Source organism: Emiliania huxleyi, assembly GCF_000372725.1.
Source record: "Emiliania huxleyi CCMP1516 chromosome Unknown EMIHUscaffold_129, whole genome shotgun sequence".
NCBI lineage: Eukaryota > Haptophyta > Isochrysidales > Noelaerhabdaceae > Emiliania > Emiliania huxleyi.
Window position 1 is genome coordinate 332,933 of NW_005201298.1, and position 20,102 is coordinate 353,034.

Below are 20,102 nucleotides of genomic sequence, written 5' to 3' on the forward strand. Positions count from 1 at the left end.
CCTCGGTGTCCAAGCCCGCAGCCGGCAAGCTGGCCCCCGCTGAGAGCTCCGCTGCCGAAGCCCCCGCTGCCGAGGCCCCCGCTGCCGAGGCCGTCGCGGCCGAGGCCCCCGCGGCAGCAGCCGCGGCCGCCGCCGCCGCCGCCGCCGCCGCCGCCGCCGCGCTACTGCCTCCCGCCGGCTGCTTGCCTCTCTTGTTGCGGCCTTTGGCCGGTCGTGGCGGAGGCACGGCTCGCCCCTCCTCCTAACTTATTACGTAATCAATTAGTTAATTAGTTAATTAAGGCGGAGGCACGGCTCGCCCCTCCTCCTCGGCGATCAGCTCCTCGGCCAGCTGCTGCCGCCTCGCCTCCGCCTCGCGCCTTTTCGCCTGTGCCTAAGCGAGCGAAAACAAAAGCCGAAGCTGTGGGCACGCATCTTTCCTGGCCCCCGAGGCCGGCCGGCTGGTGCACAGGGGCGCTAAGGCTGGGCAAGGGGCGCAGTGCGCACCTCTTTGTCTAAGTTGTCCAGCATCGGACGTATGCCCTCAACCATGGACTGAACTCGCTCGTTGGCGATGCGCCCATCGGGTCCGATCAGCATGGAGAAGGCGGCAGCGAGCGGGGCTAACACCTCCGCCTCCTTTTCCCGGCGCGCCCGAATCTTGTCGCGCGCTCGCCTCAGCGCAGTGCCGGCGAGAGGGTCGTCGTGGCTGAGTTCCTCGGGAGGGACATGCAACGAGTTGCTGCAGCCTTCGAAGCCCATTCGAATGCAATAGCCCTCATCGTCGCCCTTGAAGTCCGCGAGGACGTAATCATTATCGGGTCCGAGCACTCTTCCTCTGCAACCGTGCTGCAACTCGTCGCCACATGGAAAAACCTCGGTGTCGCCGGTGTAGTAGAGTGTCTCTCCCACTGTGAAGCGCCCGGCCAGTAAGACCGGAGGAGGCGCGCGGCACAGCTCGGACAAGGGCCAATCGTCATCATGGCCAAAGCGCACGATCCTTGAGTGACCATCGAAGAGCACGTCGTAACATTCGCCCTCGGGGTCGCAGTGCACAACGCCTCGCTGGCCGTACTCGAGCATCATCGTACTCGAGCGGAGTCCGACGTAGTACACGGTCTCGCCGCGACGAAAGCGCGCCACCGCCTGCGACACCTGCGAAAGCGGCATATCTAGCTGTGGAAGCCGGGTTTTTTCTTCTTCGCTCGTTCTATTCGTTGAAACTTCTTTCTCCCCGCTACCCGTGCACATCACCTTTTATTGTAGGTATGTTGTTGGCAACTCAGGATACACACAGAGCTCAGAAAAAATTAAAGGCGTGCGCCGTGCGGCAAGATTCGAGTCGCCGCCGGCCGTTGGGCGCATTCCCGTCACCCTGAGAAAAAAAAATGCGCGCAAAGTAGATGCAAAACGCGGCGCACCCTGGACGAGGGCTGACTAAGGCGGAGCCGCGCTCTCTCGCACCTCCTCTCCGCGTCCTCTCGCACCGCCCGCCATGCAAGCCGCGCCCGGGCCGGCGGGCGGGCGGCGGGTCGTCCTCGTCCCCAATGGCGAGTATGACCCTCGCATCGCGATGCGGATGGTCTACGGAGCGCCATACAAAGAGGTCGTGCGAGCAATCGGCAGCAAGCTAGCCTTGATTTCAGGAAGCCAGGCGAGTATCGATGACGCACAACTCGAGCGCGCGCGATTCTATCTGAAGGACGGCTCGATGGTCACCGACTTTGACGTCCTAGAAAAGGACGACCTGCTCTTTGTCGCCTTTGCCGGCCAACCGTTCATTCCGAGGGGACCCCCAGCCCCGCCGCGGCACCGGCCTCCGACGCACGTGCTGCCCCCTCCGGGTGTGGCGCCGCCGAACCGGAGGTTCGTCAAGGACCGGAAGGAGCAGGTGGAGCGGCAGAAGTATCAGGAGGAGGAGGCGCTCGCCGGGAACCGGATCATTGAGGGCGCTGCACTCGACCTGAAGGGGGGGGCGGCGGGGGCGGCGGGGCCCGGGTATGGGGTGGCCGGGGCGGGCCCCGCGGTCGGGATCATGTCGCGGGGCGGCGTGGGCGGGCTGGCGACGGACGGTCCTGCGAGTCGCGCCTTTGGGTCGAGCGGCGGCGCGGACAAGTCGCTGGTCGAGCGCGCAAAGGGGTGCATGTGCATCAAGGACAGCAGCAAGGAGTCGCGAGGCCTCTCCTCCGACGGAAAGGACGACCAGGGCAAGGTGAGCGAGGGGCCGATGCTGTGGAAGTCGGCCGCGCTGGCGGTGCTCGTCATCATGGCGTGCGCCGCTGCGTGGATGCTTCTCGACGCCGCCGTCGCCGCCGTGACGACTCGCTTCACCGCGCCGAGCTGCGAGCAGCTCGGCTCGCCCGCCGGCTGCAAGCCGCTGCCGCGCGGCTGCCACCCGCCGCCGCCGTGGATGCTTCCGCTCCTCGAGAGCGCGGCGGAGGAGGCTCTCGAGCGGATGCCGACGCCGCCCTTCCCGCCCGCCGCCGCCGACACCACCCTCCCGCTCGATGAGCGCTCGTGGCACGACGAGCTGCTCTGGGCGCACTCGGGCGAGCGGCTCTCGCTGCGCCGCGCGGCAGTGCAGTCCCTCTCCTACCAGGAGAGCCCCCTCGCAAACTCGTCGGGCCCCTTGATCGAGCTGGGCGCGTGCTGGGCCGCCTCCGCCTCGCGCGCACAGCTCGTCCCGGACGGACTCGTGTTCCGCTTCTACGGCATCAGCGCCCTCCTCGCCGCCGAGTACGCCGTCCTCCCCTCCACCGGCCACGACGAGCTCGGCGAGTTCGCCTTCGGACGGCGCCGAGCGCTGGCGGCGCGGCCGGCCGGCGGCGGTGCTGCGGCGGCCGGCAGCGCGGCCGGCGGCGGCGGTGCTGCGGCGGCCAGCGGCGCGGCCGGCAGCGGCGCTGTGGCAGGCAGGCGGCGGCCTCTGTGGCTGAGCAGAGGCGGCGGGTCGTCGGAGAGCGGTTTGCTGTCTCGGTGGGCGCAGCCGCGCGGCGCGGAGCTTCCTGCGGAGGGCGGGGAGGGCGGCGGTCCTTGCACCACACCGTCTTGCTGGGCGGAGTGGGGGGCGATCGAGCTCGAGGCGTCGGGCGGCCTCTACCTCGACCACATCCCGCTCGTCGACCGCGGCCGCGCCGGTGTCAACGTCAGCGGCTGCTCGGGCGCCTTTGAGGCGGCGGCGGCCAACGCGACCCGGGCGGGCGGCGGGGGGGAGGAGTACGGCGGCAGAGTGGAGGCGTCTGCGGCACGGAGCAGCCTCGCTTCGTCGGTCGCGCCGCTGCTCTGCGACTGGATCAGCGCGACGAACATGAGCGGCGACCCGCTGCGAGACGCGGCGACGAGCGCCTTTCTCGCCGCCAACCCGGCGGAGGCGTGGGCGGACGAGGCGGGGCACGGACGCATCGGCGCCGGGGGTGCGGAGGCGGGCGGGGCGTCCGCCCGCCGCCAGCTGGCTGCGGGCGGCGGGGCGGGGAGGGGCGTGGAGGGGGCGGGGCGGGGTGTTGAGGGGGCGGGGAGGGGCGGGGAGGGGGCGGGGCGGTCGCTGGCGTACGAGGCCGAGTACGACCAGGTGCAGCGCGTTGTCGCGGGCAGCAACGACCGCGCGATCGACAACTTGGGGCTCGGTGCCTCTTCCGGCGGCGCCTACCTCGCCGGCGCGGGCGCGAGCGGGCCGTGGCGCGGGATGAGGCGCGAGATGGACGCCTCGCTCGATGCGGTGATGCCGCTGCTGCTCGCAAAGGCAGACTATATCACGCGAGTCCTGTGCGTGCTCGTCGGCTTCGTCGCCTTCTTGACCGCCGGCGTCGTCCTGACGTTTTGCCGCTGCGGCGCCGCAGACAACTACCAGGTTGGCGCCGGGAGCTGCTGCTGCCTGAAGATCGAAGGGTATGAGTCGGCGAGCGGCGGCGCGTGCTGTTGCGTCGCGATCCGCGAGGTGCCGAAGCCGCGCCGCAAGGACGACGGCAAGGACTGCTTCTCGGTCATCCACCACTGCATACACGTCTGCGACTGCTGCGACAAGTGCTGCGACTAGCCCCCCCCCCCCCCTCCCGCCCGCCCCGGCCGGCGCGGGTCCCCTTGAGTGCGACGTCTGGAAGGGACATGCCATGCGAGCGGAGCGCAGGGCGGCGCGGGGGCGGCGGCGGCGGCGGGGCGCGGCGGGGCTGCGTGGCTCCGCCGCCCCGCCGACCGGACACTTGCGATACGACGCGGTCCCGGGTATTCTGCTTAAAATCCGGGGCAGAGCGCGCTTGCCGTGTCAGTGCACAGTGGACGATCCTTTTTCTTCTCTGCCGCAGAGGCTCTGGTTGTCCTGAGTGTGTGTTTTTGACGAAATTATTTGAGTGCGTCAGCGCAGCCCGCCCCGCCGCCCCGTGCGCCGTGGGGCGTGGCAGGTAAGGTAAGGTAAGGTAAACTTCTCCACACACACGAGGTGGTGGGGCAAGGGGGGGCAACCCTCGCGTGGCCCTCTGGGCCGGCGCGGGGGCCCCCGGCCCACACCGTGCGCCGCGCAGCAGTACGGAAACGGGGCTCCGGCTCTATGAGTCTCTATGAGCACCGACTTCCCGATTAAGCTAGGTTAATCAGAGGGCAGATTTGGAGAGATCTCGAGGAGTACATACAGATAGACCCTCCAACCATCAGAAAACTCCGACCTGATCGGTCGTACTGACCGCCGACAGATCACTCCAGGCAGCAGACAGGCCGACGTCTGCACGCGGCCGGCCGGGCGAGAGGCTTGACACGATCCGACCCTGCGACCCTGACGCTGCTGCTCTAGCTATCAGCCATGCACTGCTGACTGCTGCCACAATGTGCGACCTGTGCTGGCCCACTTGGCGGCCTTCCCGGTCAGTGGTGAGGCGCAGTTCAGAGCTGTCGATGGCGCGATGCCGCACTGGTCCCACATTGGTGACACGAGACCACCAAGTTTGCCGGTCCAAGAGAGAGGCACCGGCGCTGTCCTGAGAAGGTGCGTGGTCCCTCTTGACTGCCCATGCGCGCGAGGCTGTGTAGGCATAGCCTCGAGAGTGCCAGCAGCCCATCCGAGGTGACGCGCATTGCGCCAGAAGCGTGCACGCAGCTGGAAGGACACCTTCCTACTGGCCGTACGATCAGGTCGTCACTGAATGCTTAATACTAAGGCCGCGAGCTATGCAGGTGATCAATTGTGCATCATGGCACGGTCAGCTGCGCCGACAGGCTGTCGCAAGGCGTGCCGTGATAGCATGGCCGCAAGTACGCCGAATTCCCATGAAAGTCAGTCAGTCAGTCTTACACACCTCCAAGCATGGAGGACGGGCCCACACGCACACACACGCTGGCCTGCACACGATTGGCTCGGGAGCCGACACGAGGCACGCTGTCACCGGCCGTAGCACTGGGTCCGGACTGCTGGACACACAGCACACAGCTCACAGAACAGCTCACGAGGTGGCGCTGTATAGTGGGGTTAATGGTTGGGTAGTAGGGCTAGAGGGTCGCTCTACACTTAGCCTCTGCAGCGAGCGAGCGCTCAACTTAGCCCCCACACGGAGCCGGGCTCGGACTTAGACGCTGTATGGTCGGGGGCCATGAACTTAGACGACATAAGGCCAACTCCGGGCAAAACCCGGGTATACCTGAAAAGCCTCCAGGTTTACCCGAAATACCTGGACGCGTCCCACCAACGTATGCCGCGTATGCCGCGCACGACGCCATATCGCCTTCTCCCAGGGCCAGTGCGCTACTTGCGGCGCGCAACGCCTGCTCAAGTACCCCCCCACCATGTGCTGCCGCTATGCGTGCCTTAAGGCGGCTGCGGCGAAGCGGCGGGCGCGGCATGCCGATGGCAGTGCGGACGATGCGGTTGCGATGTGTTCTGCTTCAAGATCGTGGCGGTGCTTGGCATGCACTTCTGCGATCCCAATCAGCTCATCGCAACGAAGCAGCGCAACAAGCTGGCTGCTGCCAACAAGGCCCTATGCTACCTCACGCGCGGATCGTTCAAAGAGGACCAGCACACACAGGCTTCACCGTCACGCGTTTGATTAAGCTTGAGGAGCTTCGTGTCATGTGAGAACTGTTTGGCTAGACGTCGCTCAAGAATGAAGGAGCAGCAACGAAAATCGGAAGAGGAGGATGCTGAGGCGGCGATTGCTAAGCATGAAGAGGATCCATCGCCCTCCGCAGGCGAAGAAAATTTGGGGGCTGCGCCGTATCGTTGATCACGGTGGGAGCCTCCTGGCCCCAGGCCGTGCCACGGCCGACTTAGCCGATGTAAGAGGCTCCCGCTGATCTTAGACCGCGCAAGCACTCCAGCGTGGCTAGCCACACTTAGACCCGTCCAGCCTCGAGGCTCAGAACTTAGACTACTACCCAACCAGTGTGGGGTTCTCAGGGACCGACACAGGAGAAGAAGGTGGGGCACAGGGACAGGACACAGGACTCACGAACTGATATCCCAACCCGCGCCGGGGGCGGTGGCGCGCGCGAGCGCCGGGGTGTTTTGGACCCGCAGTCTGGCAGGCGCCAGGCCACAGATCCGCCGGCAGAGCCTTCAAGCCGCATCCGCGATCCGCGCCGGCTCTCAGAAGAGATCCGGCGCGATGCTGACCGCGTCCTCGCAGCGGACCACCGAGTTCACGATGATGTCCGAGGAGAAGCGGTGCAGCTGCGGCACGATGCGGTAGTCGCACAATGCCGCATTGCGGTTTGCGGCACTCCTGCTGCAACGCGCGCGCGGCGGTGAGGAGAGCGCGAGCCCTTGAGCTGCTGGAGTCAGTCCATCGCCCGCGCATGCGCGCTGGCCTTGAGGTGGTTCCACCAACAACTGGCCCAGGGGTTGTGACCCTGCGCAAAGCGCAGGAATTTGCCGAGCGCGCCCTTGGTCCTAGGGCCCCGCTCGGGGAGTTGAAGGCGGCCGCCGTGGTGCGCGTAAGGGTTCCGGAGAACCTCTTGGCACCACGCGAGTGGCGGCCGCCAGCCCGCCACTCCGACGCGCCGCCGGTGGCGCCGCGCAGAGCGCGCAGCACCACCAGAGGTGCGCCCAAAAGCCACGCAGCTGCACCGCTTCTCCTCGGACATCATCGTGAACTCGGTGGTCCGCTGCGAGGACGCGGTCAGCACCGCGCCGGATCTCTTCTGAGAGCCGGCGCGGATCGCGGATGCGGCTTGAAGGCTCTGCCGGCGGATCTGTGGCCTGGCGCCTGCCAGACTGCGGGTCCAAACACCCCGGCGCTCGCGCGCGCCACCGCCCCCGGCGCGGGTTGGGATATCAGTTCGTGAGTCCTGTGTCCTGTCCCTGTGCCCCACCTTCTTCTCCTGTGTCGGTCCCTGAGAACCCCACTATACAGCGCCACCTCGTGAGCTGTTCTGTGAGCTGTGTGCTGTGTGTCCAGCAGTCCGGACCCAGTGCTACGGCCGGTGACAGCGTGCCTCGTGTCGGCTCCCGAGCCAATCGTGTGCAGCGTGTGTGTGCGTGTGGGCCCGTCCTCCATGCTTGGAGGTGTGTAAGACTGACTGACTGACTGATTCCCATGAAAACAAGTAAAAAATCGCGAAAAAAGAAAAAAAACTCCAAAAAATCGGCGCCTGCGGCGGGCCATGGGACCCCATCTCCCCCCCGCATGGACACCCTCTGGGCCCCCCGCGCCGGCCCAGAGGCGTGGCCCCCCGCCGTGCAGAGACGAGAGAGCCACTTGTGAGTGCGACTTTTACCTTGAGCTAGTGGTTTCTTGCTCTTGTTCGTGTTATTCGCGCACACATAACAAACAAGCTGGAGAGAGCGCTGGGCAAAACCCCCGCAAAAAGAAGCTCTCGTTGATCACACGTGCGCACAGCGCAGTCCCGCACAGATCAGTCCTTCAGTCGCCACTCACAGTCACACGAATCATGAATACCGTAGTCGAGACAGAGTGCTGCTCCCACGTAGAGGCCGCTCGGCGGCCAGTCACTCGTCACGCAGCCCCTTGAACGGGCTCGCCGAGCCTGTCCGGAGCGTCTTTCGCGCTATCTCGTCGGCGGGGTCGATCCGCTTGAACTCGTTGAATGAAACCTCCTCGCCGGGCGGGACATAAAACCTGAAGCAAGCGCGCCGAGGCGGGTGGGGGGTGGGTCCGCCCACCCCCGCCGGGCGGCACGGCGGGACCGGCACCGGTTGCGGATGCGGCGGGCCTCCGAGCCAACCTAGGGGGGGGAGGCTCCGAGGAGGCTCTGAGGAGGCTCGGAGAAGGCTCTCTAAGTCTGTCTCTGCGGGCCTCCAGCCGTGTGGAGGGGGCAGGGGGCGGGAGACGTGTGCGCGAGGTGTCTGGGAGGCGTCTGGGAGGCGTCTGAGGCAGCTCTTGTGCCGACCATGTACATCGTCGTGAGCAGAAAGACCGAGGCGCACATTGCAATGCTCTCCTGGAGAGGGGCCGAGGGCGCGAACATGACACCCCCGCCTGCTGCCGCCCATCCGGTGTGTGGGGATCTCGCGAGTGTTCGCCCTCGCCGCGCGCGCGCTCTCGCGCTCTCGCTCCGGCGGAAGCCCCCCCCCCCCCCCCCCCCCGCGCCGGGAGACTTGCCCTAGCCATGTCCTAGCCTTCCCCGGCCGTGGCGCGCGCCTCCATCAGCACCCAAGCGGCGGCAAACATGCAGCCGAGGGTGGAGAGCACACCGAGCGCGAAGCAGGTGAAGATGAAGGTTCGCTCGTCGTTCATCGAGTCGACTGCGTAGTCCATCGAGCCGTCGAGCCCGCGCAGCGCCTTGCCCGATCCCCAGACCGTCACAAACATCACCATTGCGACACAGATGAAGTTGACGCAGACGGAGGCGGTGATGAAGAAGTGGAGCACGCCCTTGGCAAAGGCGCGCTCCGGCGGCAGGTCAATCTCCACAAAGGAGGTGAGCGTGAAGCCCGCCATGATCGCCGACTGCGAGCCGACGGCCGAAAAGTTCGAGTTGAACAGCTTGAGCTCCCGCTCCCGCAGGTTGATGGCGCGCTGCTTGACCTCGCTCTGCAGCAGCAGCTTGTCCGCCGCAAGCATGAGCAGCAGCTTCCGGTGGTACCGGCCACAGCAGCGGGCGCTCGGTGTGCGGCACAGCAAGCAGCAGAAGATTTTTCTGTTCTGATCTCTCGAGGTGTCTTTTGAGCCTGTTTGTGTCTGTGTGTCGCTCGTGCGTGTCGTCATCATCTGTCTAGCGTCCACCCATACCGCGTTGGTGTCCAGTCCGAGCCTGGCTGTTCTTCACCTTTCTACCTACCTACCTACCTCGTACCTCGAGGTGGATAGAGAGAGAGAGAGAGAGAGAGAGAGAGAGAAAGTTATCCGTTAGTGCGGACGTCGCCGCGGCTCGCCTCTGCCGCGGCGGCTGCTGCGCGCACGCGGCGGCGCCGCTCTCTCGCGAGACGGCTGGCGACGCGGCTCGCCGCCGACGTACGGTGCGCTCGTCCGACGGTCCGCAGCGTGGCGTGCGCGGCGCTGAGCGCCGCTCTGCGAGCGCCTCTGCGCCTGCACTGCCTGTCTCTGTTGCTGTTGGTGGTGGTGGTGCTGCTGCTGCTGGTGCCGATGCTGCTGCTGGCGCGGCGCGGCTGTGCGACTGGGCTCGACGCGCGCGTCGCGAGCGTCTGACGCGGCGGGCGGCGTCGGGCAGGTGCGCTTCTCTCTCGGGTGGTGGTGGTGGTGCTGCTGCTGCTGCTGGTGGTGCAGATGCTGCTGCTGGTGCGGCGCGGCTCTCCGACGCGACTCGATGCGCGCGTCGCGGCTATCTGACGCGGCGGGCGGCGTCGCGGGCGGCAGCGGTGGCGGCTCGCGGGTGGAGGTGGAGGCTGGTGGCTGTGGTGGACTTTGAGTTTATTTCATGGTCGTGTGCGGGGACCGGGGGGTCAACCGGGAGGCAGGGGGTTCAACCAGGCGACGGAGGACCGTGGGCCATCGCGGGGACTGCTGCGTACGGAGGACGCGGCAGGCAGATCCGGATGGTCTCACCCGGTGGGAGGCACCGAGGCGTCTTGGACGCTCAGCTCTACCTTAAGCTCCTGAGGGGCGCGTGGTTGTAACCACGTAGTATGACTACAACCCACCACAGACACCCTCCCCCACTCCTCACGTGTGTTCACACCCTCACCCTCTCCTCTCTCCTCTCTCTCTCTCTCTCTCTCCTCTCTCTCCTCTTGTCTGTGCTGTCTGCCTGACTCAGGCACTCAATCTGCCGATGCGTGATTGTGTGTGGGCTGCTCCGAGGGGGCCCTCTGTGCGATCCGACGGGTAGGGGGGCTGTGCCCGGGCGGTGTCCGGTGTGGAGTCCCCTTCTGATCCCGCCTGTGGTGTTGGGTGTGAGGTCGTGGAAGCTTCGATCCCAAGGGGGGGAGCCGAGCCCACTCATAACCAACTCTCAGGGGCAGTAGGTGGGCGAGCTTCAGGCACGCTCATCTCGATCGTCAAGACGTTGCTACGCGCGGTCTTCCGCGGGGGGAGCTGCGTCGACGGGTGCGGGACCGCGGCGCAGCCAGTGCCGTGGCGATGCCTCCGGCTGTTTGCGGCGGGCGGCTTGCTGCTCGCTGCGATGGCGAAAAACTCGTCTCGCCACACGCCAAGGGCTTATGCTCTGGCGAGACGTGAGGCGCATGCGCCCAGGAGGGGAGGGGGCATGTGTAACGACACTGCTAGAGATGCCTTTCGGGGCCCAGAGATAAAACTTCTGTGATGCCATGCGTGACCTAGTAGTGTCCCCAGCTATGGGCGTGTCCACGTTGGAGCCAGGTGTGGTGTGGGCGCGAGAATAGCTCCGCCGTTCATGGAGGCAACCGATGCGAGTCGACTGGTGTGTGTCGTCGTGGTTTCGTATCAAGAATTCTCTCTCTCTCTCTCTCTCGAGGTGGATATCCTTTGGCCGCGTTGGGTAGCGAGGATCTTTTCTGATCAGGTCACAATGCAGCGTGCGAGCAGCGTGCGAGCTCCGCCACGGGTGCCGAGGCCGACGCGAGGTAATGGGCCCCTGGGCCTGGCACTCACACGGCGCGACGGCGGTTCGCAAAGGGCGAGATGGTGGCGCACGAGCCCCGCCGCTTAGCGGCCACCGAGTAGTCACGGAATGCGCGAGCTGCCTTCTCCCGCACCATGGCCGCGGTGTTTCGCATGGTTATTTTCTGATTGGTCGTCTGTCTCGTACGTACTCTCTCGTCTCGTACGGAACAAGGCTCGCTTGACCGTCCCCAAGTTTTCGTTGCAGTTCACAGCCTTGTTATTGAGAAGAAAATACCTCCTATGGCGCTGTGCGTTCACAGTAATCATGTTCACGCGGTCGCCAAGACTCGGTCCCCAGAGCCTCGGATTTATAGTATTACTGCTCGACGGACACTACTAAACCCGACTACTGAACCAATCGGACGTCGACAAGCCATTGGAAGACACTTGACAGCCGCCGGCGACGATGGAGTGTGCAATGTGCAGGCGTCATGCTGGGCAATGTTGCGTGTGGCGCACACCTTGCATGCATGGCGCATGCTGCCATGCATGTTGCCGGCACCTGGAGCATGTCCGCGGCACGCCAGCCGTGAGTGCACTGCGAGCAATCGCGAGAACACGCGCAGGAGCCTCGGACGCGGTCCTATCACTGCTCGCGAGATATTCCGTTCGGCGTAGCTCAACAGCTATGTCACCGTGTGTGGTGGTAGGTATATTGTTGGCAAATCACACGGTAGCATTGGCGACGGAGCCCCTTAGAAAGGAGCGCCGTTCACAGCGCCGAAGTTGTGAAAACACCCGCCGGCCAATCGCACACAGGAGGGGCGCATCGCACCTATGCGATGGTCGCTGTGCAGTGTGACTGAAGCCACTACAGGTCCTGGCTTTGGTTTCACAACGCGTTTGTCCTCGCTATGGTACGGCGCTCACCAGATGCGACAGGAGGGCTAAAATCCGGAATATAGACTGCCAAGAGGGTGCTCTAGGCCGCGAAGACACCACACACGGTCTCCCTACTCATGAGCGGCTAGCAGGAGGGTGCCAAAAATGAGGCGCGTTGTGAAACCGCAGCTGGCCCCGCCGACGGGTAGCACAGGTCATGAGTGAGGCCACGCCAGCTGCCTCGGGTGCTCTGTGTGGTCGGCCTGGACCTTGCCGCAAGCCTCGAGCAGCGGAGAAGCACTGTCCTTGAAGTCCAGACATGCTTCGCCGCCGTGGCGCAGCGCCGCAGTGCGAGCGAGCACTGCAGTGCAGTGATCGCTTGGACTGCGGCACCCATCGACTCCCTGCGCTCCGGGCACATTGGCACATGTGCCGGCGGCCTTGTGGATGGCTCGGACACGATCTGCACGACGGCGCGGCGTCGCGAGGCGGCCGTGTTGTGAAAACGAAGCTGTTGCGAAACCGAAGCCAGGACCTGTAAAGCCGTAGCCTGCTTCGAGGGTGTCAGCGTCACGGCTTGCGAATTGCCGCTGGTGGCCTCCGAGCGTATGCTCACTGCCGCGACGTCCACGGCGAGGTCGTCGTCGTCGCCGTCGGGGCTGCTGCTGCTCGGCTTGATGCGCGCGATGGCCTCCTCGGGCGGAGTGCTGATGGGCGGAGAGCTGATCGCCGTCTGGACCGCGCTGACCCACTCGTCCGCGTCCGCGCTCGAGTCGACGCCAAACAAAAAGTCCTTGGCCGCCACGTGGACGACGAACTGGTGCGAGGGGCCTTTGGAATCGGCGCCCGCGCTCGGCACGCGCTCGACCGTCGCCGACGGGTCCAGCGGCATCATCCAGCTTGTTGGTCGTATCGGCCTCGTCGGTGCCGTCAAAGTAGCAGAGGGCCTGCGGGTTGAGCACGAGGAGCTTGCGCTTCCAGCGCACCGTCGAGAAAAGCCCGCGGCCGGATCCGCGCTTGCTCACGACGCCCTTCCGGGCCACGCTGCCCGCGGCGATCATCTCGGGGGCCGTGATGCCGCCACCGCCACCGTCGCCACCGCCGCTGCCCGCCGCGCCGTCCTCGCCCTGCGCCGCGGCGAACGCCGCGGCTTGCGCGGCGGCGGCCGCCTTGGTATCGAAGGCGCGCCCCTCGCCGCGCGCACAGAGGCTCGCCACGTCGATGCCCTCCTCCTTGGCGCGCCAGTCCGTGTCGAGGTCGAACTCGAAGGTGCCGCCCCACCGCGGCAGCATGTTCTCGGGTGTGATGTGCGCCGATAGGTGCGAGAAGGAGGGCTTGAGGACCATCGCCTCGTACGTCTCGCGCCGCATGAAGGGCTTCACCAGCCGGAAGGCCCACGTCACGAAGAGCGGCAGGCCGCAAAAGTGCGTCGACGAGAAGAGTAGGTCGTTCCTGCCTCTGATGCCACTCTCGCGGCTTGCAGCGCGTCACTCACGCATGCTCTCCAAGAGCTATGGCGGGCGCGTGTCGCGTGTGTGGGGCTGTAGCCTGTGTTTGGCAGGTCCGCGACCCGTTCACTATCTCAGAACCATGCCTCTGGGCCACACATCGCACACGGGGAGCAGCTCAGGGGCCCAGTAAGCCGCGGAATCTCGCCAAATGTCACAACCCACCTCACCCAGGGCTGGACCTAGCGTGTCCGAGTTTCCCCAGGGCCCCGGACGCGGACCCCGCGCAACTGCGCTCTCTGCCGTGCGGCGCGCGGCGCACGGTGCCTCCGGGGGCCCCCGCGGGCCGCCTCCCCCCAGAGCTTTGTGCGCGACAGGGGCTTGGCCTGTGGCGGTACACCGCCCTATATTCATATTTATCATCATCCCGCTCCTGACCTGTCCTCTCCACACACAGCTGTCATGTCCCCTCTCCTCTCCCTCTTCTCTGCCAGCGGGCACGCCATCGTCCCGGATCGGTCTTCATATGTACGCCGCATCAAGCCGAAGGCCTCCGTCTTTGGCGGCACTGCGCCCCACGCCTCCTCGAGCGCGCTGCAGTCGCCCGCGAGCTTGAGGTGGCCCAGCAGCTTCCAGCCCGCGATCCGCCCGTCCATGGCGCCTCTGCCGCACCGTGCCGCCGCGCCCGCGCCGCAGAGCGGCCGGATCTCCGTCGCCGAGTGGCGCGCCGCGCCGAGTTCCTCGAAGAGGGTGAGCCCGGAGGCGCGCTCCACGTCGGCGAGCGGCACGGCGAACTCGTCGATGTCGGGGTGGCCGCGCACCTGCGGGAGAGCGGGAGAGCGCGGGGGCAGGTCCAGGACAGGTCCAGGACGGGTCCAGGACGCGTCCAGAGGAGGGAGGAGGGGCGGGTGGCGACGCGCGCCGGGGCGTTTGGCAGCAGGAAGGCGGCGAGTCGCCTCTCGCCCGTGCCCGTCTGCTCGGCCAACACCACCTTGAAGAGGTGCGTCGGGACAGCCACCTCGTGCGGACCGATCACGTCGTAGGCGACGCGCCGCCGCCGTGGGCCGGGCCGCCGCCTGGCCGCACTCGCGTCGACGGCCGGAGAGGCAGAGGCGGCGGCTGCGGCTGAGGCTGCTGCCGGAGGCGGCGCGTCGCTCGCGGCGGAGCTGTCGTCCGGAAGGAAGAGTGGCCCTGTGCACGCGCAGAGACGTCTCAATCAACGGGCGGCCGGCACGCGACTGCAGTGCCAAGGTGAGGGCGGCGGGCGGGCGGCGGGCTGGTGCGCGGGCGCGAGGGCGCCCGAGACGACGTAGACGTCGCTGTACTCCTTGAGCAGGCCGCGCGACCAGCGCTCGAGCCGCAGCCAGTCGGAGCCGTTGTTGGAGAGCTCCTGCGGCAGAATGTTGGCCGAGAGCAGGAAGGTCTCGTCCAGCGCCTCCTGGGACTGCTTGTGCGCGCCGGCGGGAGCCATGTGGCCGCGCGACAGGCGCGAGCCTCGATAGTCGTCGTTGGTGGCTCGGAAGTCGGCCGGCACGCTCTCGTCGGCACGGAACTTGGAGTGCTTGCGGTCGACTCCGTCCGCATCGCTCTGGTCCCTCGAGTAGTGCTCCGCGACCCAGTTCGGGATCCTCAGCCGAAAGTTGATGCTGGAAGCGTATCCCTGCTTGACCACTACGTGCTCGTCCGAGGGCAGTCCATACGGGCAGAAGCGCCGTGCAAGCGCTGCAGGCGACGGAGGCGGCTCCTCCTCTTTGGACGGCCTCGACGCGCCGCCGAAGAGCACGGCGGCGGCGGCTCCGCCGACGGCGCCAGCCGCGGTGAAGCCGGCGGCGGCGAGGCGCTGCATGTGTGTCGACCGGGCACCGCTAATACGCGGAGGAAGAAAGAAAGAAACCACAAAAACGCAAGGCAGGGAGGAAGAACGGCACGCCGCCACCACAAACGCGGAGGAAGGGGGCGCTGATCGACCGGGTCCCGCCAAAAATTACGCAGAAGGCGGGGCGCTGATGTACCCCTGTGTCAGTGTGCCTGTGTGGTAGCGAGAGACTGCCAGCGACACGCTGGAGGCAGGTCGCTAGACTGAGATGAGACCGCCAGTGGATGTGGGAGTCCACCGCGCACCGCGCTGCGAGCCTGTCGTGTCCCTTGTCAGGAGCAGGAGAGCCCACCTGTCCCCCTGATCGTCCTTCCAAAATCCTGCTCGTGCAGGTGGGGACCCTGTCCTCGTCCCATCCCTCGTTTGGCGTGTCTGTTTTCTTTCTTTCTTTCTTTTACAAAACATATATTTTTTCTCTGATGTTCTGCGGTCCCTAATACGCATAAAAAAACGCGGACTCAATCAATTGTACTGCGGTGGTGTGAGTAAATGCACCATGAGCAAAAACCTGACAAGGAAAAGAATTTGCGGTATGCTAGCGTGGGATGTGTTCGACGGCCCCATGCCACAAAAAAGAAAAGAAGAAAACGGACCAAGAACGATAGACTTTTGCTGTAATTCTTTTTCTCGATGTCTGCCCCGCGGCGCCGCTCGCGCCGCCTCGCCTCCGCCGCCACCGCCGCTCCCTCGACAGACACGCCGCCGCCCGCCCGCCTGCTCGACCTTCCCAGGGAGCTCCTCGAGCGCGCCCTCTCCCGCTGCGACCCCGCCGACATCGCTCGCGTCGCGGCCGTCTCGCTACCTCTTCCACGCCTCGCTTGCGGAGCAGGGCATCCGCTTGTGGGCGCAAGAGCGCGGCTTCGAGCTGCCGGCGCAGCCAGAGGGCGAGGGCTGCGCCGTGCGGTGGCTGTACTGTTCGGCGCTGCTGCGCGAGTCCAACGCGCCGGCGAGGGTGTCAGCAGGTGAACGGCACAGCGTCTTCATCGACGGCGAGGGGCGGCTCTCGTCGTGCGGGTCAGCGGCAAGGGAGGGCGAGGAGGAGGAGGATGACGACGACGAGGAATTTCCAGGCCTTCTCGGCCACGGCGAGGGCGTGACGCAGCTCAACACGCCGACCCGCCTCCCGTCAATGCTGGGTGACGAGCGCGCCGTGAGCGTGGCGACTCGAGCATACCACAGCCTCGCCCTCACCGCCGACGGATCTGTGTGGAGCTGGGGCGGTGGACTCTTTGGCCAGTTGGGCCACGGCGACGAGCAGGACCAGCTGCTGCCCAAGAAGATCGAGACCTTTGCTGGCCGGCGCGTCGTCGCTGTGTCGGCTGGGTGGATGCACAGCCTCGCCATCACCGCCGACGGCGCCGTCTGGAGCTGGGGCTGGGGAGGCTATGGCAAGCTGGGCCAGCGCGACCGGCACGCCCAGCTGCTGCCGATGAAGGTCGAGGCCTTTACTGGCCGGCGCGTCGTCACTGTGTCGGCTGGAGCCCGCCATAGCCTCGCCACCACGGCCGATGGCGCCGCTTGGAGCTGGGGCGCAGGGGGCAATGGCAGGCTGGGCCACGGCGACCGGCAGCGCCAGCTGCTGCCCAAAAAGGTCGAGGCCTTTGCTGGGCGGCGCGTCGTCGCTGTTGCGGCTGGAGGCATCCACAGCCTCGCCATCACCGCCGACGGCGCCGTCTGGAGCTGGGGCGAGGGAGGTGTTGGCCAGTTGGGCCACGGCGACATGCAGGGCCAGCCACTGCCCAAGAAGGTCGAGACCTTTGCTGGCCGGCGCGTCGTCGCTGTGTCGGCGGGAGGTCGCCACAGCATCGCCATCACCGCCGACGGCGCCGTCTGGAGCTGGGGCTGGGGAGCCTCTGGCCAGCTGGGCCACGGCGACCAGCAGAACCAGCTGCTGCCCAAGCAGGTCGAGGCCTTCGCTGGGCAGCGCGTCGTCGCTGTGTCGGCTGCGGAATACAATAGCTTCGCCATCGCCGCCGACGGCGGTGTTCATGCTTGGGGTCTGGGCGAACGCGGCTGCCTTGGCCACGGAGAGGACCTGTCGCACCAGCTGCTGCCCAAGAAGATCGAGCGATTCGAGGAGAGGGGGCTGGGGCAGTGAGAGGGTTTGCTCGCGTGCGAGCTCCGTCGATATTCTTATAGTGTGTTGAGCACGGGAAAAAGGCCATTTCTGATGCGCGCACCGCGGGCCGCACACTCAGTGTGCAAACTTTACCGGTATGGGAGTTTTTGGCTAATCAAACCCAAGGCCTGCACTAATCAAAAAGTGGTACGGGATACCAGTTGCCGCACGGAAATCAAAGCGAGTCGGAGTGCCTTCTTGGTGGCAAAATCGGCAAAATCGGCAAAATACCGGGTATTTTGCGGGTATACCTGGAAAACCCCGGGTATACCCGGGTAATACCCGCACTTTTGCATGGTTTCGCCCCCGGGACCACACCGACAGCCGCTACAACTAATGAAAACCCCGCATACCACTTTCGCATACCACTATACCATACCTGCGACGGTGTATCATTCACTTTATGCCACCGTTGCATATCCGGATATGCAACGGTGGCATAAAGTGAATGATACACCGTCGCAATACCACTCCAAAGTTAATCAAAATATCGCCAAATACCGGTCTCATACCGGTAAAGTTTGCACACTGCGCACACTACTCGGGGGCGCCCTGAAAAAAAAACTCTGACATTTTACGAACTCCTTGGCTGGCACAGAGGAGGCTGGGCTGCTGAACTTAGGATGCCTGCGGAAGGCTGGCGAGAGCCGGCGACCCACACCCGCAACTCATATTTATCACAACAAGCCATTATGCCCCAACAGGCCCCACCACCCCACCCCTAGGCAATGTAGCGCACATGTCTAGTCCGGAGAGGACGGGGGGGGGGGGGGGGAGGGGATAGCACTGTGCCGAGTATTTTGGATTAAAGCAATTTTTTTACGAACTCCTTGGCGACGTGCGCGTCGCGTCGCCAAGGCTCTCCAAACCTCCACACACAGCAGTCCACTCATACCGTCCTCCCATCCCTCCCTTGGGTTGTCTGTTTTCTTTCTTTTTTTCCCCATACCGCGTTGAAACGGACATCCCAAGCCAGAGCTGGGTCGAGGACAGAACACGTTCCCACCTTTGCATCTTAACCAGCCGCGCTTTATAAATCCGATCTCCCATCCCTCCCTTGCCTGGTGTGTTTTGTTTAAAAGATCGGTGTTGTGTGTGTGGGTTTGGGTTTCAAGCGTTGAGATGTGCTATCTCTCACGCGCGCAAAGGGACCGGATGAATGCTCGACTCGCACTCCTCCGTGTCACCCTCCGGCGATCTCCAGCCAAACCACTTGATCCAGTACGTTTGCTCCCCGAGAGGCTGCAGCGTGCCGCGGCGCAGTACCGCTGCCGGGCTGGCACCGCTGCCGCAAAGGGAGTCGACCGGGCACCGCTGCCGCTAAAAACGCGAAGGGGGCGCTGCCGTCAGGCGGACTTTTAAAAGAATTCTTAAGATACAAGCCTCTCTCACAGCACACTGGCACGACAAGGGCGCGGACTGGCGCGGACTGGCACACACACAGGCTCACTTCTAGGTCATGGAGGTGAGGCTCGGCTGCAGGGACCCGACGCGGGCGCACGATCCGGACACCAACCCGTACCAGCGGGGCGACGGCGTCTTCGGCAACTATGCAGAGTCAGCACGCGCCGTGGTGTACGACGGCACGTGCGTCACCGCGGTGCACCATGACAGGCTGCGCCCGCTGGCGAGCGGCAAGCGCCTAGCCACCGACTACGCCGAGGCGACGAAGCGGAAGGCCAAGGCAGCGGCGTGCGACGCCAAAAACTGCGACTTTATGACGTGGGCGGCGAGCACGCGTGGCGGCATCGGGCACGAGGCGGCGACGTGGTTCAACACCAACTTCGACATCAAGGCCGCTAAGGCGTCCTCCGACAGCGAACGATGGCGGGTCAGTAGCGAGCGCAAGCGCTTCCTGCAAGTGCACTCGACCATCGTCGCGAGGCGCAACGCCGCCATCTTCGACTACAACGCGTGGCCGAAGATGGGCGGCGAGATGCCGCGGGCGCCTCGAGAGCAGTACGAGTAGGGACGGGCGAGGGAGGAGGGGCGCTGACCACGGGCGACTACGAGTCGAAGGTTCGAGGACGACTACTCGCCGCCTGGGTCGTTTGGGGCGCGCGGCTCCGTCGAGGACCGGGCGCGCCCCTTACCCGGCGCGGCGTAGGTCCCACTCTGACGTATAGAGGGGAGGCACGGACAACGGCCCGATCCATCAATTCCACTCATCTTCCGGTGCTTGGCCCCGTGCAACAGCGGTCCGGCAGGCTGCCCCCAAGGCCCCCCGGGCCGCTGCGGGTTTGGGAGTTATGCTTAGGCACAGCTTCGGCGATGGCAGCCCCTCTCTGGGGTGTTGCATAGGCGGGGAGTTTCCCCCGCTGGTCTCCTCCTTCCCATTTTTTTCTTTTCTTTTGAGAGCAGGACGCCGGGTTTGTCTTGTATGTGCATGTCGGGCCTGGGTGTGTGTGAGGGGCAGAGGAGCGGGAGCGTGCGGGGCAGAGGCCCAACGTCGGGCGGCTTGTCGGGGTCCGGATCATTCGAGGGGGGAACGAGGAGGGGAGAATGGGCGGTCGGCGTCGGGGTAGCAGGCTGCAGGGCGTACGGGGTAGCCGTCACTTTCCTGCCTCACAAGGGCGGGGCTGTCCCGGAAAGTGAGAGACGCCGGGCAGCGTGGCGCATTACTGAACCCTCCCATACGTGCTTGTGCTTCCTCCTTCGCTGTCCCATCTCCTCATCTCTTTCCCGCCTGGGCGGGGCGGTGGGCGGGCGCGCGGTGCGGCGTGGCGTGTGCGTGTGTGCGACTGCAACGAAGGACCGCTCGCAGAGGACCATTGGGTTTGTACTATTAACAACAAAGGCGCTCTCAAAAAAAGAAAAAGCGTACGGAGCGAAGAACAAACAAAAACCGGCCGCGCAAGTCACACGGGGGGGCGACA

The 20,102-nt window shown here is 65.4% G+C and overlaps 4 protein-coding genes across 4 annotated transcripts; 2 read left to right on the forward strand and 2 right to left on the reverse strand.

Moving 5' to 3' along the window:
* Positions 1-1,474: 1,474 nt before the first annotated feature.
* On the forward strand, positions 1,475-4,009 carry EMIHUDRAFT_110061 (hypothetical protein; the record flags this gene model as incomplete). The annotated part of the gene is made up of 1 exon (XM_005789429.1): positions 1,475-4,009. One exon carries the CDS (start codon positions 1,475-1,477, stop codon positions 4,007-4,009), a length of 2,535 nt encoding a protein of 844 aa, XP_005789486.1.
* Positions 4,010-7,704: 3,695 nt separating this feature from the next.
* Positions 7,705-9,027, reverse strand: EMIHUDRAFT_440491 (hypothetical protein). Its single transcript, XM_005789430.1, has 4 exons — positions 8,559-9,027; positions 8,308-8,358; positions 8,112-8,142; positions 7,705-8,037 (listed from the first exon to the last, which is right to left on the reverse strand). Exons 1-4 carry the CDS (start codon positions 8,979-8,981, stop codon positions 7,907-7,909), a joined length of 636 nt encoding a protein of 211 aa, XP_005789487.1. The 5' UTR covers positions 8,982-9,027; the 3' UTR covers positions 7,705-7,906.
* Positions 9,028-11,673: 2,646 nt separating this feature from the next.
* Positions 11,674-15,077, reverse strand: EMIHUDRAFT_467127 (putative exonuclease; the record flags this gene model as incomplete). Its single annotated transcript, XM_005789431.1, has 6 exons — positions 11,674-11,736; positions 12,400-12,614; positions 12,652-13,235; positions 13,670-14,052; positions 14,223-14,422; positions 14,471-15,077. The coding sequence occupies 6 exons, from the start codon at positions 15,075-15,077 to the stop codon at positions 11,674-11,676; spliced, it is 2,052 nt and encodes a 683-aa protein (XP_005789488.1).
* A 660-nt stretch (positions 15,078-15,737) lies between these two features.
* EMIHUDRAFT_362321 (hypothetical protein) lies at positions 15,738-16,779 on the forward strand (the record flags this gene model as incomplete). The annotated part of the gene is made up of 2 exons (XM_005789432.1): positions 15,738-15,899; positions 15,937-16,779. Coding segments are annotated over 2 exons (1,005 nt in total), but the record flags the coding sequence as incomplete, so codon positions are not given.
* Positions 16,780-20,102: the final 3,323 nt, after the last annotated feature.